Raw genomic sequence first — 19,101 nt, 5'->3', positions numbered from 1 at the left:
CCCTTCTACTTGCCTCTTCCATTTTTGTGGTAATGCTGCAATTAATTGGTTGTAATTTTGGATAGAGCAGACATTTCCATGTCTTTGTTAGCTGCATGTGTGACATAACTCCACGAGTCCTATTTATGATATCATTCACTAAAATTATACCTTTTTTAAAAATGTCCTCGAAAAATATATATTTTTTAATCAATTTGTGTATTTGAGTTTAACCACAATATTTGTTGTATTATTTGTTCTGTCTTTTCAGGTGTATTAAACTGAAATTGCAACCAACTTTCTAAGACTTGTTTAACCTGTTGGGTCTAGGGGGCAGCATTTGCACGTCTGGATAAAAAAAATGTACCCGATTTAATCTGGTTACTAATCCTACCCAGTAACTAGAATATGCATATACTTATTATATATGGATAGAAAACACTCTAAAGTTTCTAAAATTGTTTGAATGGTGTCTGTGAGTATAACAGAACTCATTTGGCAGGCAAAACCCTGAGACATTTTCTGACAGGAAGTGGATACCTGATGTGTTGTATTGACTTTAAACCTATCCCATTGAAAAACACAGGGGCTTAGGAATATTTTGGCACTTCCTATTGCTTCCACTAGATGTCACCAGCCTTTACAAAGTGTTTTGAGTCTTCTGGAGGGAGATCTGACCGAACAAGAGCCATGGAACGATGATGTCCCATTAGACACCTGGCACGCGAGTTCATGTTGGGTACCCTCGTTCCAATACGTTATAAAAGAGTATGCATTCGTCCACCTTGAATATTATTCATGTTCTGGTTAAAAAGGCCCTAATGATTTATGCTATACAACGTTTGACATGTTTGAACGAACGGAAATATATTTTTCCCCTCGTTCATGACGAGAAGTCCGGCTGGCTTACATCATGTGCTAACGAGACGGAGATTTTTGGACATAAATGATGAGCTTTTTTGAACAAAACTACATTCGTTATGGACCTGTGATACCTGGAAGTGACATCTGATGAAGAGAATCAAAGGTAATGGATTATTTACATAGTATTTTCGATTTTAGATCTCCCCAACATGACGTCTAGTCTGTATCGCAACGCATATTTTTCTGGGCGCAGTGCTCAGATTATTGCAAAGTGTGATTTCCCAGTAAGGTTATTTTTAAATCTGGCAAGTTGATTGCGTTCAAGAGATGTAAATCTATAATTCTTTAAATGACAATATAATATTTTACCAATGTTTTCTAATTTTAATTATTTAATTTGTGATGCTGACTTGACTGCCGGTTATTGGAGGGAAACGATTTCCTCAACATCAATGCCATAGTAAAACGCTGTTTTTGGATATAAATATGAACTTGATAGAACTAAAAATGCATGCATTGTCTAACATAATGTCCTAGGAGTGTCATCTGATGGAGATTGTAAAAGGTTAGTGCATCATTTTAGCTGGTTTTATGGTTTTGGTGACCCTGTCTTTGACTTGACAAAACATTACACACAACTCTTGTAAATGTACTGTCCTAACATACTCTAAATTTATGCTTTCGCCGTAAAACCTTTTTGAAATCGTAAAACGTGGTTAGATTAAGGAGATGTTTATCTTTCAAATGGTGTAAAATAGTTGTATTTTTGAAAAATTTGAATTTTGACATTTATTTGGATTCAAATTTGCCGCTCTTGAAATGCACTAGCTGTTGATGGAGTGCACTACGGGTGGCACGCTAGCGTCCCACCTAGCCCCAAGAGTAAAAAATAACTATATTTTGGAGATTATTCCCCCTTCAAACAACCGAAAGTGAGCAGATGTAATCTGAATAAAGGGAAAAAGGCCATTCTTGAACATAGGATGAGATATTCCTGCCAATTTACTGGAGAACCAGTTTGGATTTAAGTATAACATTTGTATGACTGATGCCTTAAGTGAGAGGTCTAATGCTTTAATATTTAATAATTTCTGCCCTCCGAACTCATATTCGTTATTTAAATAGGCCCTTTTAATTTTTTCTGGCTTGCCGTTCCAAATAAAATGTAATTGTTTTTGTTCATAGAATTTAAAAAGCAGGTCACTAGGTGTAGGCAAAACCATAAACAAATAGGTAAACTGTGATATGACTAAAGAGTTAATCAGGATGATTTTTCCACAAATGGACAGGTATTTTCCTTTCCATGGTAGCAAGATCTTATCTATTTTTGCTAACTTTCTATAAAAATGTATTTGAGTGAGATAATTTCTTTCTTTTGGGATTTGTGTACCGAGTATGTCCACATCTCTGTCAGACCATTTAATTGGTAAACAACATGGTAATGTAAATTGTGCCTTTTTTTGTGATCCAATACGTAATATAGTACACATCATAATTTGGTTTTAATACAGAGAGGATAGCAAAAGTATCTCGATCCTCTAAGAGGCTGTGGAGAGATTCTAATTATGGTTTTAAAGGAAAACATGAATCATCAGCGTACAATGACACCTTAGTTTTTAGGCCACGGCTTTCTAATCCCTTAATATTATTGTTTGATCTAATTTTAACAGCTAACATTTCTATGGCAATAATAAATAGATATGCCGATAGTGGACAACCTTGTTTTACTCCTTTAGATAGTTTAAAACTTTCTGAGACGTAGCCGTTATTTATTATTTTACACCTAGGGTTAAAATACATCATTTTAACCCATTTTATAAGAGATTCCCCAAAATTGAAATATTCTAGGTGTTTATATATAAACTCCAGTCATACTTTATCAAAAGCCTTTTCAAAATCAGCTATGAAAACCAGGCCTGGTGTCCCCGATATTTCATAATATTCTAGTGTTTCCAGTACTTGTCTTATATTATCTCCAATGTATCGTCCATGTAAAAAACCTGTCTGATTAGGATGAATAATATCTGACAATACTTTTTTAATTCTATGCGCCAAGCATTTTACTAGGATTTTTTTATCACAACACTGAAGTGTAAGAGATCTCCAATTTTTTTAATGGACTGGATCTTTATATATACCACTTGCGTCCTGTTTCAGTAATAATGATATCAGACCTTCTTGTTGCGTGTCTGATAATCTACCATTTTTATAGGAGTGGTTAAAACATGGTAATAATGGTCCTCTGAGTATATCCAAAAACATATTGTATACTTCCACTGGTATGCCATCCAGCCCTGGAGTTTTCCCATCCTTATATGCCCCAATTGCATCAAGAAGTTCCTCTGTAATTTGGCCTTCACATGAGTCTTTCTGTACAGATGTTAATTTTACATTATCATTAGGAAAAATATCCATACCATTAGTTTCAGTTAGTGGATCTGGAGGAGACTGAAATGAAAACATATTCTTAAAGTACTTTACTTTCTCTTTCAAAATATCATTTGGTGAATCATGCGTGACTCCATCATTTGTAACAAGTTTTAATCGATTTTTTGGTAGCATTTCTATATTGAAGATTGAAAAACAATTTGGTGCATTTTTCCGCATATTCCATCCAGTTCGCTTTATTTTTATAATATATTACACTGGATCTTTCTTGAATAAGTTCCTCCATTTCTTTTTGTTTTTCCTCTAACTTATTGTGTGCCTCTATGGTACAGTGTTTATTGCCATCTAACTGTACTGTTAGTCCGTCAATTTCCTCTGTTAATATGGACTCTTTTGATCTAAATTGCTTTTGTTTTATAGATGAGTACTGAATTGCACTTAAAAGTGTCCCATACAATAAGGGGTTCTGCCTTACCTATGTTATGTCTGAAAAAGTCAGTTATAAATTCTTCTGTCCTAGTTTTTATCATCAATTTATCATCTAGTAGGCTTTGATTACATTTCCAATATCCTCGCCCACATGGAAATACTGTAAGAGTAATATATATGCCAATTATGTGATGATCCGACCGGATTCTGTCCCTTATCAACATTTTTTTTACTTTTGGTGCCAGAGAGAATGGCATAAGAAAGTAGTCAAGACGACTAGCTTGATTAAGCCTCCGCCATGTATATCTCACTTGGTCAGGGTTTTTAAGTCTCCATATATCCACTAATTCCAATTTATCCATGACATTCATGATTTCCTTAAGTGCCTGAGGGTGATAGTTTGTAGTGTGATTTCCTTTCAGGTCCATAGAGGTATTTAAGACCGTATTAAAATCTCCCACCATAATAATAGAGTCTGGTGTTGCTTGTAGAGTTGACAAATTCTTATATATATATTTTCAAAGAAGCTTGGATCATCATTATTTGGACCGTATAGGTTAATAAGCCATATCTGTTTATTGTCCAATAACATATTTAAAATAATCCATCTACCTTGATGATCTGTTTGGACAATTTGCACATTTGGATCAAAATTACTGTTAATTAAAACTATCACCCCTTTTGAATTTCTTTGCCCATGGGAAAAATATATTTCGTCCCCCCAGTCCTTTTTCCACAAAACCTCAGCTAAAATTGTTGAATCAGTTTCCTGTAAGCAATAGATATTATATTCCTTCTCTTTTAACCAGGTAAATACTGATTTGTCTTTTCTTATTATCTGCTAAGCCATTACAATTGTAACTGGCTATACTTATTTCACCACTCACCATAATGAGACTCAACTTTCAATTCTATTTATCAAAATATATGTTTGTAAACGTACCATTAAAAAGTAACATGATGATTGAGTGTCTATATAGCTGTACCATGATATTTGCATTGCTACTAAGTAAACCTCCAATTGGTCCCCACTATTCCACCCGCTAAAAGCCCTGACTTGGGTTGTCATCCCAATGCTCAGCAGACCACCCCCGACCCCCCGTATCCCATAGCCCTGAAAAGACTGGGATCCATCCTTCGAAAAGAGCGTACAGTGCCATTTACAGAACAGAATTAGATCAACTGCAAAATGCATTTCCATCGACCTCACCTCGATTTTTATTATATATAGCCATAAAAAAAAATATATATATATATATATATATTAAGAATCCTGTTTCTTATTTTCCATAATTAGCCATTAATATTTGTAGTAATGTAGGCAATTTATGAAAATGATTTTACCTCTCATCAGTCTCACCATTACCGAAAATTACATTATTAAAAGCAATTATTATATTAGCGAACAATTCTTGTGAATCATCCTCTATTGTCCCTAACATCTTTTACTCCTTCGCAACAGTTGTGGGATACGCACATACACCCACACAATCATACACACTCAACCTTTCCCCCCACACAACCATAGGCTCACATTCTCAACAGTTGCACCATCCCAGAGCCCAACTCAAACTTAGGTCTTGATTTACAAATGCATATACAGTTGCAGCTGTATGAGAAGGCCTGCAAGACCGTGCAAAAGAAATTGGCAGAAATTGAGATTTCCTTAACCATTGTCACATCCTAGATGATGGAGGTCAAATGTACCCCTTTTCCCTGAAACACCCACAACACGGTCCCTCGTATTGACCATGTTCCCAAGCACCTCCATGCAGTCAGACTTTTGATATTGTGCCACCAGGGCCACAATAATATACCCCCTCTCTGAATGTCCGAGTGTGACCACATCCCCATGGGTTACTGCAGCTAGTGTTGCCAGCACTGCCACTGCCTGGGTGGAGGCACCCCACCGGAATCCAAACCGACTAGGTACAAGGTCGTCAAGGTTCTCATTAGCAGCTTTGAGAATTTCCTTGTGTAGTATGCTCTCCCTTTAGGGGGCTTTGGCTTTGCAGGACCAACCCTGCCAAGCAGGCTCAGAATCTTGAAGGGGCAGTGCTGCTCTAGGTCTCTGACCGCATTTTGGCTGCATACAGACCGCTTACAGCAGGCACATAAAACAGTTAGGGTGTCACGTCCTGGCCAGTATAAGGTTAATTGTTTTTGTAGTTTGGTCAGGACGTGGCAGAGGGTATTTGTTTTATGTGGTTCGGGGTGGTGTGTTTGTGTAAAGGGTGTTTGATTTAGTATTTCCGGGTTTTTGGTTGATGGTCTATGTGTTTGTATTCTATGGTTAGTCTGATGTGTGTGTTTCTATGTTTGGTTAATTGGGCTTGGGACTCTCAGTTGAAGGCAGGTGTTGTCTATCTGCCTTTGATTGAGAGTCCCATATATTAGGGTGTGTTTGTGTGTGTGATTTGTGGGTGATTGTTCTGTGTTGAGCCTATGCTTTGCAGACTGATTGTTAGTTGTTCGTTTTTCGGTTTTGTTATTTTGTATGTTCATTTTTGAAGATAATTAAAAATCAAGATGAGCATTCACGTACCTGCTGCGTTTTGGTCCTCATTCACCGACGACAACCGTGACAGAATCACCCACCACTCAAGGACCAAGCAGCAGAGGAAGGAGCAGAGGGAATTCGAGTTGGACTGGCGGGAGAAGTGGACCTGGGAGGAAATTCTGGACGGGGCCGGACCTTGGCACCAGGCTGGGGATTATCGCCGCCCGCAGTGGGAAATTGAGGCAGCCAAGGCAGAGAGGCGGTGGTACGAGGCCATGGATGCGCTGAAGGAGAAGCACGAGAGGCACCCCCAATAATTTTTTTTGGGGGGGGCACACGGGTAGTTTGGCTAGGCGTAAGAAGAGCCGGAAGCCAGCTACCCGTGGTTATATGGAGGAGCGTATGGGGTGGAGAGCGCTATGTTTCGCTGAGGAGCGCACTATCTCACCCATACGCACGCACAGTCCGGTGCGCGTTATTCCAGCCCCTCGCAGGTGCCGTGCTAGAGCGGGCATCCAGCCTGGTAGGAGGATGCCTGCGCAGCGCATCTGGTCGCCGGTACGCCTCCGAGGACCAGGCTACCCAACTCCCGCTCTACGCACGGCTACCATCAGGCCCCTGCACAGCCCAGTCTGCCCTGTACGAGCACCCCGCTCGTACAGGGCTACTAGTTCCATCCAGCCAAGGCGGGTTGTGCAGGAGGTAAGATCTAGACCGACTGTGCGCCTCCATAGCCCTGGGTTTCCAGCTCCTGTCTCTCGTGCGGACCCGGAAGTGCGTCAACCCAGTCCGACTCGTCCTGTTCCCGCTCCCCGCACTAGCCTGGAGGTGCGTGTTCATAATCTGGTAAGCCCAGTACCAGCACCACGCACCAGGCTACAAGTGCGTCAACCCAGCCCCGCCAGTCAACAGTCGTCATCAGAGCTGCCCGCCAGTCAACAGTCGTCATCAGAGCTGCCCGCCAGTCAACAGTCGTCATCAGAGCTGCCCGCCAGTCAACAGTCGTCATCAGAGCTGCCCGCCAGTCAACAGTCATCATCAGAGCTGCCCGCCAGTCAACAGTCATCATCAGAGCTGCCCGCCAGTCAACAGTCGTCAGAGAGGCCAGACTGCGCTGAACTGCCGGAGAGGCCAGACTGCGCTGAACTGCCGGAGAGGCCAGACTGCGCTGAACTGCCGGAGAGGCCAGACTGCGCTGAACTGCCGGAGAGGCCAGACTGCGCTGAACTGCCGGAGAGGCCAGACTGCGCTGAACTGCCGGAGTGGCCAGACTGCGCTGAACTGCCGGAGTGGCCAGACTGCCCAGACTGTCCCCAGTTGCCAGACTGTCCCCAGTTGCCAGACTGTCCCCAGTTGCCAGACTGTCCCGAGTTGCCAGACTGTCCCGACTGTCCCGAGTTGCCAGACTGCCCAGACTGCCCAGACTGTCCCGAACTGCCAGACTGCCCAGACTGTCCCGAACTGCCAGACTGGCCCGACTGCCCCCCGGCGATGCCCGACTGCCCCTCGGCGATGCCAGAGTGGCCCGACAGCCTGGAACGGCCGGAACCAGAGCCACCTCCAGAAATAGGTGGGTTGGGGAGGGGGGGTGTAGCACAGTGCCGTCGTTGACGGCAGCCACCCTCCCTTCCCTCCCTTTAGAAAAGGGGAATTTTTTTTTGGTGTTGCTTGGGGTTATTTTTTTGTTAAGGTGCTTCTGGGGTAGCACCTTTAAGGGGGGGGTACTGTCACGTCCTGGCCAGTATAAGGTTAATTGTTTTTGTAGTTTGGTCAGGACGTGGCAGAGGGTATTTGTTTTATGTGGTTCGGGGTGGTGTGTTTGTGTAAAGGGTGTTTGATTTAGTATTTCCGGGTTTTTGGTTGATGGTCTATGTGTTTGTATTCTATGGTTAGTCTGGTGTGTGTGTTTCTATGTTTGGTTAATTGGGGTTGGGATTCTCAGTTGAAGGCAGGTGTTGTCTATCTGCCTTTGATTGAGAGTCCCATATATTAGGGTGTGTTTGTGTGTGTGATTTGTGGGTGATTGTTCTGTGTTGAGCCTAAGCTTTGCAGACTGTTTGTTAGTTGTTCGTTTTTCGGTTTTGTTATTTTGTATGTTCATTTTTGAAGATAATTAAAAATCAAGATGAGCATTCACGTATATTTAAACAATTTAGTTCCATGATAGGACAATGAATACATTAAATGTATAATTTATTTTAAAACAGTTCCACCATGATAGGACAATAAATAAATAAGACATAATTCATTATAAAAGTATATCCATCATCTGAACAACATTGAAAGCTCTCTCACACCCTGGCTCACAGCAATACATTGGTTTTGGGATATGCAACCATTTCATTTCTCACTCAACGCCACACTTTCCCAAACATAGCAAAATAAAAAATAAATAAACACACACCACACCATCCACACATACTGTGCCTTCTGTTTACTGAGTTTTTATCTTCACCATGTTGAATTAGTGCTTGTGTGTTCAAATTAGTAATTTTTGAAGATGTATAGAAAAGCTATATTTTTTTGTGTATTGTTACAATCCATAACCGGGCTAGAATTGTGTTTCATTATTTTCCTCGTCTACAAGAACTTTGTATTTTTTGTCTCTGAACAACTGGTCATCAATATATAGTTTATCGACGACAAGAGCTACTCGTTTCCCTTTTAATCTATTTTCCTTGACAATTGGATACAGAACTTTACGCCGTTCTGCAATTTCCTTCGGGAACTGGTCATTCATGCCAATTTTGGTCCCAGCAAGTCTTTTACCCAGGCTTTTAACCATTATTTTATCTTTAAAGGAAGCAAACTTGGCAACGATTGGGCATTTATACCTTTGCCCTCTCTGTCCGAAGCAGTGTACACGTTTGAGCTGGATTTTGTCAATAGCTTCACCTGGAATCTGAAGCGCTGTAAGGAGGAACTCTCTAACTACAGATTCAGGAACTTCTCCTTCTTTCTCTTGTATACCTGTAAGTACCAGATTCTCTCTCATGGATCTAGTCTGTATGTCAAGTAAGGCTTCTCTCAGAACAGTGTTCTCCTTTTTAAGTTCATTCACTTCGGTTTCAATCTTATTGACTGTCCTTTGTGTGTTTCCTTCTCCAATGTCGCAGCTTTTTCATCACTCATCTTGAGGCTTGCCTTCAACTCTTTTATATCCTTACTGACTAATTCAAGTATACCCAGTTTGTCATTTATTGATTTTAACAGATCGGTTTTGACCTTTACCATTCCCGGTGGTGAAAATATTACATCGTCTTTGTCTGTTGAGTCACATTTTCGTTTTGAAATTTGTTCCCCTGTCTTACTCTTCGTCATGTTTGAGTGTTGCTTGTTTTCGCAATATTTGTCGATAAATGTCTCTAGTCTTAGGATTTGTTTAGTGTTATTATCCACATTGAAGGTTATCACCCACCAGATTGTGTAGTGCTACTATTTAGTCTAACTTGCCGATATTGAATATTACGTTTTTATCTTGAGGTGCTCTACATAACTACGTTCAGTCCGCCATTACCTGTCTCAGTCCCGCCTTCCTATCATTTGTTTAGGACAATGATCCAACACACCTCCAGGCTGTATAAGGGCTATTTGATCAAGAAGGAGAGTCATGGAGTGCTGCATCAGCTGACCTGGCCTCCAGTCACTTGACCTCAACCCAGTTGAGATGGTTTGGGATGAGTTGGACCGCAGAGTGAAGGAAAAGCAGCCAACAAGTGCTCAGCCTATGTGGGAACTCCTTCAGACTGCTGGAAAAGCATTCCAGGTGAAGCTGGTTGAGAGAATGCCAAGAGTGTGCAAAGCTGTCATCAATGCAAGGGTTGGCTACTTTGAAGAATATAAAATATATTTTGATTTGTTTAACACTTTTTTGGTAACTACATGATTCCATATGTGTTATTTCATAGTTTTGATATCTTCACTATTATTCTAAAATGTAGAAAATAGTAAAAATAAAGAATAACCCCTGAATGAGTAGTTGTGTCCACACTTTTGACTGGTACTGTATATCACATAATAGCTGTTTTTAATGTTAAGATTTATAGTTCATTACATAGCGTTGCATGTAGGTTCTACACAAATATCTCGCTCTCTCTCTACCTCTATCTCTCTCATGTTGATGGTTGGATACAGTGCTGAATGGTTAAGTGATCCCACCTAGTGGTTAAAGTGAGAGATGAACTCACCATGTACTCAACATAGAGGTAAAATAGTGGTATTACACAATTGTCTCTGGGTTTTTTCTCAATTCATCCTTCCTCGGTTCCTCCTCGCATCCTCTCTCCTCCCCTCCTTCTCAAAACACATTGGATAATACAATCCTCGGGAGGGACCTTGGACCTTCTCCTCTAATAGGGTTAAGCAGAAGGAGAGGCGATAAGAGAAGAGGAATCAAGGAAAGACCGTTGAGATAGAGCCTTGTCAGAGAGAGCCTTAGAGGAAGAAGAATATTTTAATTAATGATGGACAGAGAAAAATAATGTTATGTTAAGATTTAGATGAGTGTAGACATACTGTGCTCTAAAAGGCTTGAATTCTGCTAAATGTACTCATAATTTTTCTAGATTTCTTTTCATGATCGATTATTATCATCAATCACTTTTATAATAAGAAGAACAATGGCACAGATTAATAAATAAAGGAACAGTGTCCTCTGAGGTCTACCAGCTTCCCGATTGAATGTGATTGGATCTTTATAAAAGTGTGACTTGCAGTTGGACACAGACAGAGGGCAGAACAGAACTTAGGACACACACACATTCGCAAACGCAAAGTTCCCCTTTAAAACCTCGGAAAAGACGCAGACATAAATATCCTACACACACGTTTGAATATTTCCTCACACTGATGTCACACACACACAGCATAGACAGGAAAAAAGGCCCCTATATGGCCATCGATGGCCAGTCACAGAGTGCAAGCAAAAGTGACTTCCTTATGAACAATGTTACGAACAGCCCTTGCGAAATATGACTTCCTGCTTGAATCTGATTGGATTCTATCAACTGCAGTCGACCACAGACAGACATCAGAGAGGTACCAGTGGAGACGCATATCATAGTAACTACTCAACTACTAGTCACTGAAGTTAGAATCATACTGTAGATATTACCATTAGGAGTCAGTTAGAAAGGTAATCATACAGTAAGTTAATACCGTAAATAAAAGTAAGTTAGAATAATAGATATTACAATTCCAGGTCAGTCAGACTGAATTAGTTCATTCATTGATTGATTGGGGTAATCATTGATATTCGGTACAGCTAGTTAAGATGGCCGACTACGTCAACAAACAGGTGATTGAATTAAAAAAAGTTAATGAAGAAAAACGGAACAGAACAACGAGGAGCGTGAAGACGGAGACCCATCTCTCAGGTAAGGACAAATCATTTGCTATTTTTCTCTCTCTCACACACGGACGCACGCCCGCCTGCAGGCATAGACGAACCAAACACATGCACGCGCGCACACACACACACACACACACACACACACACACACACACACACACACACACACACACACAAATACCACATAAAAGAAAAACATACATAGCATGTATATTTTTGAGTGTTCTGTCTTCGGGGTGGATCAGTTGGTAAGGAGAGTGGGATTTACAACATGCTGGGGTCATGTACACTAAAATGCATAATTGTTTCCCCTTCAATTACTGGAACTATTTTAATACGATCAATTGAAAATAACCTTTTAAAACAGCAACAAAGTGGACCGCCTGCCACTGTTTTTGGTAAACAGCTGAGGGGCTGGAGAAATGTAAGCACTCTCAAATTCATACACACAGCTCTGTATGCTCAGTGTAAGCTTAATTTACTCTGGAATTGTAAATCATGGAATTGTACAAACTCTGTATATTTGGGAGATCCTACCAAATTCATATAGAAATGTGAGTTATAGATCTTTCATTCCCATTGAAAGCAAGTCTAAGAAGCAGTAGATCTGTTCTATGTGTTGTTTTTCTGTGCTTCCCTTTCTGAAGTTAAATCTTTGCATCTTTTACTTTAGGTTTTGTACAGCAACTTCAAACAACAGAATATACAATATTTATTTTACACAATGACTGCTTCTTTTGTCATTTTTTGCAACCAGGAAATGGCGGAGCGATTTCTGCATAGTGCATCTTTAAATTATAATTTTGAGCTGATGGATGGTCAGTCCTTGCATACAGAGCTCTGTCTATGCATTTTAAAGTGGTTACATTTCTCCACTCAGTGTGTATTTTGGGTCCTGATGGGGTTACATAGTTAAACTAAGCTCATGAGGCATTTCTAAGTTACATTCATGAAGAATGAATGGGTAAATATTATACTTTTCAAAGTCCAAAAATTGAGGCAGCAATCAAAGATAGTACTTTTAAATCATGCTTCAGCTTTATTGTGTAATTTTGGAAGTTTCATCATACAGTAGCCTCCTGTTTATCTGATGTGAGGTGACCACAAGTTTGAGCAAAGTGTTGCTGCCAACCCTAAATCAGGGGGAAACAAATGACGCAATGGAAATGTTTGGTTCTCAGAATTATAATCATAATCGTTAGTGATGTGTGTGTGTGTGTGTTCCTCTGCAGATGGAAGACGAAGATTAAGACTCTACAGGCTGGCTGCTGTGTGTTTTGGAGTGCTGTGTGTTCTACAAGTCACTCTCAACATCTCCCTGAGGCTGGCTTTCTGTGAGTGAGCCTGTGTCCCAAATAACACCCTAGTAGCTCTGTTCCTTTGACAGTGCACTATGTAGGGAATAGAGTGCCATTTGGGACCCTTTTCCATTCGGGGCTCTTTTCCATTTTATAACGGACTACATGAACAGGATCGATGGGGCAGATATGTATTTTATCATCACACTGTAGTTCTGTAGTTAAAATCAATGATCACAATTCATGTAGTTTGTCAATGTTTTTGACGCACAAAAATAAACACACCTGTTGTAATTATGCAGTACTACGAAATGTGCGCTCTATTTACAATAGTCTGTTCCTAGACTCTGCAGTTTAATGTTTGAGAAAGTTTACAATTTATCATTCCATTTCTACCGATCCGCGTGTCAGTTATGATTTTCATCAACACGTTTTAGTGGAACATTTTCATTTAAATAGTAACGTATTTGTCTTTCAAAATAATTGTCACGTGGTTAATTATACAAACCGGAATTACATCATTTCGGAAACGTTCTTATCCAGAGCGATTTACATGAGTAATTAGGAGTAAGTCTCTTAGTCAAGGGCACATCGACAGATTGTTCACCTAGTATACCTCCCCAACGCTCTTAACCGCTATGCTACCTGCCGCTTCAAACCGGAATTAAAATTATGAACATCTTAAAGGAGAAATTCCACTAATGGGAGAGCACCAGCCTTTGCCATATGGACACATTTATACACCGTGATTCATTGGTGCCTAAAGAAATGACTAGAACAAATAAAATCTGAAAATATCCTGATGAAAATGTAGATTCTTTCAATCGCATTCATCTCTCTACTTCTCATGTCTGCCTCTCTTTCTACCTTGCTATCATTAGTGATGTGCAACTTTGTTTTAAATCAATCAACTGTATCCAGCCCAATTACTATATATAGGAAGGTCTGTGTTATGGGTGTAAGATGGCACAGTGATGCCATCTGTTGGTAAATGCTAATTACTGCAACTCCAGTGTTTTTACCGGTGTGCTTGAAATACCCGGATGTATTGCAATATACTGAACAAGACTGGTTACTCGCATCAATGCCTCTGTCTCGTCATTTAACATTCAAACATGGTGTCAGAGTCGGATAACTAACCATGCTTTCCGCAAATTAGAGCAACCTGTTCTGGTTTACCCCCTAAAAAATGCTTATTTGAGTAAAACTTCGCCGGACGCCGGAATTGTCCTTAGCTAGAGTGAGTTTGCTAGTTAGCTTCAGTGTTGTTAGCACCGGTTAGACATGGCAGCGAACATTCCCCCTCCCGCCGTTATGAAGCTTAGCGGAGACTGGAGCACAAACTGGGATACGTTTAGAGGTGAATGGGAGGACTATGCACTAGCAACAGGACTTCAGGAAAAGGACGATGAGGTAGTGGCTGCCACTTTGAGGACTATAATGGGAACAGAATGCCGACACGTATACAAACACAACCTGAACCTAACAGCAGCTCAGCAAGGTAACGCTACAGCTATTCTTGATGCTCTTGAACATTACTTTAAGCCAGCAAAGAACGTTATCTACGAGCGTTATGTTTTCGGTTGTTGCAAACAGGAGGACGGGAGTCCATTGACAGCTTTGTCACTAGGCTAAGGGAAAAGGCAGCTACATGTGAATATGGTGCTTTAAGAGATGAACTGATCAGAGATAAGCTAGTGCTTGGCATAACTGATGAGGACACCCGCAGACGTTTGCTGAGAGAACGTGACCTGACGCTGGTCTTGGCAGTGGAGACATGCCGTGCAGCAGAGCTTACTGATATACGGATAAGGTCCATGGAACTAGAAAGACAACATATGGACAATGTCAATGCTACATTCAGGCAGCCAGTAAAGAAATTCCCCTTTGCCACAGCTAATGCTAATACTACAGCCAACTCTGCAGCAGACAACCACAATACGTGCCGATATTGTGGCATTTCTCATGGACGAGGAAAAAAATACTGCCCAGCCTATGGAAAAATATGCAAATCCTGTGGTACAGCTTATCACTTCGCAAGGGTCTGCATGAAAAGCAAGAGAAAGGAGGGTAAAGTGCACTCCATTGAAACAAACACAGATGAAGGGAACAACAACACAGAGGATGTATATGCTAGCGAGTGCATAGGGGCAGTGAGGGCAAAAGGACAAAAGTGGTTTGTCACTCTGCTACTTAATAATAAACCACAGCAATGCCAGCTAGATTCAGGGGCCACATGTAACGTTATGAGCCTTAAAGACAAAAGGAGGCTCGCGCCCAGAGACAAACTCACACAGAGTAGCACCAAGCTGAAACTGTATTCAGGACAGTTCATGACCTCTTTAGGCCTGTTTGTGACAGAGTGTGTTTTACGTGGCCAGAAACACACCCTTGAGTTTGAAATAGTTGAGGCTAGTCAACAGCCATTACTGTCAGGTTCTACATGCGAGCACCTTGGACTTATTAACTTCACCATCCCAGCTGATCTTAACATTATAGACAATGTCCAGGCTGGGCCCCTGAGCAAGGAGACACTCCTAAGCAAGTACCATGATGTCTTCAACGCACCGGTCGAGTCAGTTCCCGGCGAAGTCCACTTTGAGTTGGACGCAGCAATCCAGCCTGTCCAGTGTGCACCCCGCGATGTACCAGTGGCCATGAAAGCAGCTACAAAGGCTCAGCTTGACAAATACGAAGCAGATGGCCACATGATATCCGTCACCGAGCCTACAGACTGGATAAGTAATATGGTCATCGTCAAGAAACCAGACAGGCTACGGATATGCATTGATCCTAAACACCTCAACCGGGCTCTGAGACGCTCAAATTACATTATGCCCACGTTGGAGGATGTTCTTTACAAGCTCCCAAAGGCCAGAGTCTTCACGCTCGTGGACGCCAGAGATGCCTTCCTGCAGTGCAAGCTCGACGAGCCCTGCAGCTACATGACCACCTTTTGGACACCCTGGAGCAGGAAGAGGTGGTTGAAGCTCCCGTGGCTCCAGAGGTGTATCAGCGGAAACAGCATGAGCTGTTGATGGGACTCAGTGGTGTATAACCCATAGCAGATGACATCCTTGTAGTGGGCTGTGGGGAGAGTGATGAGGAGGCAGAATGTGACTATGATGCCAAGCTGCTGGCCCTGATGGTCAGATGCAGACAGGTCAAGCTAAGGCTAAGCATAAAAAAGCTTCAGTTTAAAGTGCCAGAGGTCCGCTTTCATGGGCACATCTTGTCCTCCACTGGATTGAAGGCGGATCCTGAAAAAGTGAAGGCTGTCTTGGAAATGCCCCACCCATCTGACGTGAAGGCAGTGCAGCGCTTCGTCGGATTCGTCACCTACCTGGCCAAGTTCCTACCGCGGCTCTCTGAAGTGTGTGAGCCACTAAGGAGGCTCATGGACAAGGACACCATCTGGCATTGGCGCCCAAAACATGACTCAGCGGTGAGGGAAATAAAACAACTGGTCACCCAGACACCTGTACTGCGATACTACGATGTGTCAAAACCTGTCACGATTCAGAGTGACTCAAGCCAGTATGGACTTGGCTGTTGCCTCATGCAGGAGGGCCAGCCTGTGGCATTCAACTCTAGGGCACTCACCCCAACAGAGCAGAACTATGCCCAGATAGAGAAGGAGTGCCTCAGCATTGTGTTTGCATGCCAACGCTTCCACCACTACCTGTACGGGCGCGACAATATTACCGTAGAGACGGATCACAAGCCCCTTATTGCTATATTCAGCAAGCCTCTCCTGAATGCCCCGAAACGACTGCAGAGCATGCTACTGGCCCTACAAAACTACAACCTCAAGGTGGTGTACAAGCCAGGGCCAGAGATGTATGTGAGTGACACACTCAGCAGGGCTACTGCATCAGGCCCTCACACACGCTCCATGCATGAAAGACACGCAGTGTGCAGCTTACAAACAGAGTAATTGGATGTTGAACACATCAACCAGGCTGACTACCTCAATGTCACGGACCAGCACCTTATACAAATCAGACAGCACACAGACAGGGACGAGCAACTCCAGGCATTGAGGTCTGTGATTCTGATGGGCTAGCCCGACTGCAAGGAAGAAACTGCTTTAGCCGTCAGAGATTATTGGCCAGTCAAGAGGAGCTCAGTGTTCAAACGGAGTAATATTCAAGGGTCAGAGAGTCGTTATTCCCCGGTCACTGTGCCCTGAGATGTTGGCGCGCGTGCACTCAAGTCACATAGGAGGTGAGGCCTGTTACAGACAAGCACATGACACACTGTATTGGCCAGGAATGCAGAGTGAAATCAAAGACTATGTCAGTAAATGCACAATCTGCAATGAATCTGCCATTGAGCAACAGAGAGAGACGATGATGTCCCACGAGCTACCGATGAGCCCCTGGCAGATAGTAAGTCTAGATCTCTTCCAGCACAGTGGCAAAGACTTTCTGCTGGTAGTCGATCATTACTCAGACTTCTGGGAGATTGACCTCCTCCCCGACCTCTCAGCAGAGACAACAATCAAACGCTGCAAGGCTCAGTTTGCCAGCTAGGGCCAGCCAGATAGGGTAATTTCAGACAATGGACCCCAATTCTCCGGAGTTGAGTTCCGAAAATTTGCTGCAGATTGGGAATTCGAGCACGTCACTTCATCACCACGACACCCAAAAGCTAATGGGAAGGCGGAGTCCGCAGTCAAAATCGCAAAGAACCTCTGCAAAAAAGCTCTGCAAGAGGACAAAGATGCCTGGAAAGCAATCCTGCAGTGGCGCAATACCCCGACAGAGGGCATGGATAGCAGCCCGGCCCAGCGCCTCATGGCACGGCGCTTAAAAGCAGCTCTGCCAGTAGCCAGCACTCTCCTGGAGCCATGTGTGGTGACAGACGTGCTGGTGAAGCTACGTCACAGAAGACAGGTCTCCAAGTTCATCTATGACAAATCAGCAAAATACTTACCCGAGCTCAGGGTGGGTGAAACGGTGCGGATGAAGCCACTACCAGGGGACCGGACTGGCCTCTGGAGACTCGGATCCTGTGTACAGAAAGTGGCACCACGCTCCTACTTGGTCGAGGTGAATGGATCACTGTACCATCGTAACAGGGTTGACCTTCGGATTGCTGAGCCAGCACCTACTCAGAACCCTGATGGTCAAAGTGGTCGCATGACAAAAGACAGAACCCCAGCAAGTCACATGGGGCCTGAGGCACTGGGCGAAGAGCCAGGGGATCACAGGTCGGCCGCTCCCTCGCCCATCAATACTCCCCTTGGACAGTCAGGTGACACGCCTGTGCGGGAACCCGCAGTCCTCGCAGACAAGCCCCCTGTCTTTTCACGCTGTGGGCGTCTGTCCCAGCCACCAAAATATATATATATATATATATATATATATTTTTTTTTTAAATGAAATTCCAATCATTTCTAAAAACCTGTTTTTGCCTTGTTATTGTGTGTAGATTGATGAGGGGAGAAAACAATTTAATACATTTTAGAATAAGGCTTTATCATAACAAAATGTGAAAAAAGTCAAGGTTTCTGAATACTTTCCGAATGCACTGTATAAGCCTGGGATATCAACCACTCAAAGTTAGTGGGAGTGTCCATAGAATTCTATGGGAGTGACATTATTGAGTAAATATTTTCCATCAGCCTATGTCCTTTAGCAAAAATATTTCCCCTAGTCGTCAATAATTAATACAGCCACAAAGTCATAATTATGGCTAAACCCTGCCCATTTCCACAATTGCTTTGAAATCGAACCCTAAATCTAAGTTTCATGCGTTGGTCTGCCAAACCTTCCGAGCATTTGGACGTAAGTGTCTGGGAACAAAATTAGGTGTAATGTGACTAAAATGACTTAACTTTAGAGCGTGTTTCATCCTTCAGCACAGCATGTCACCCTTTATATGTTTTTATCATATTCAACATTGTGGGTTATGTCACATTTGACATGGGTGATTATGTCACAGTTATGACACGTTTATAAAGCATGACATACTTATAGATGCTTAATAACACATTTATGTAGTGCTTATGAATGCATTATGAAGGCTTTATGAACCCTTTGATAAGACCATTGAAGATGAAATCACAATCAGTGAAAACATTATTGATCTAGCTAACTAGCAGATTTACATCAATCATCAACATTAATGATCAGCTGATAGTCTATCCTCTTTTCCCGATGTCAATCATGTCTTTTGATAAGCACTGTAACCAGTGACCAGTGGTGTAGTGATATTTGTCATCATTTCTCAATCAAAGTTTGTACCAACGGATGGCACCTTTTGAATGCATATATAGAATATAAATA

The 19,101-nt window shown here is 42.2% G+C and overlaps 1 protein-coding gene across 1 annotated transcript in view; it reads left to right on the top strand.

The window, feature by feature from the left end:
• The window catches only part of LOC106602244 (uncharacterized), a 60,762-nt gene that overhangs the window by 16,789 nt on the left and 24,872 nt on the right, over positions 1–19,101 (top strand). The window contains exons 3-5 of the mRNA XM_045717612.1: positions 15,308–15,817; positions 15,874–16,652; positions 17,344–18,067. Of these exons, the coding sequence (XP_045573568.1) occupies positions 15,308–15,817; positions 15,874–16,652; positions 17,344–18,067 (2,013 nt within the window). The remainder of the gene's footprint in view (positions 1–15,307; positions 15,818–15,873; positions 16,653–17,343; positions 18,068–19,101) is intronic.

The sequence above is a fragment of the Salmo salar genome, chromosome ssa04 (genome assembly GCF_905237065.1).
Source record: "Salmo salar chromosome ssa04, Ssal_v3.1, whole genome shotgun sequence".
Taxonomy (NCBI): Eukaryota; Metazoa; Chordata; class Actinopteri; order Salmoniformes; family Salmonidae; genus Salmo; species Salmo salar.
Note: the sequence above shows the minus strand (reverse complement) of the source record. Positions and strands in the feature narration are given on the sequence as shown.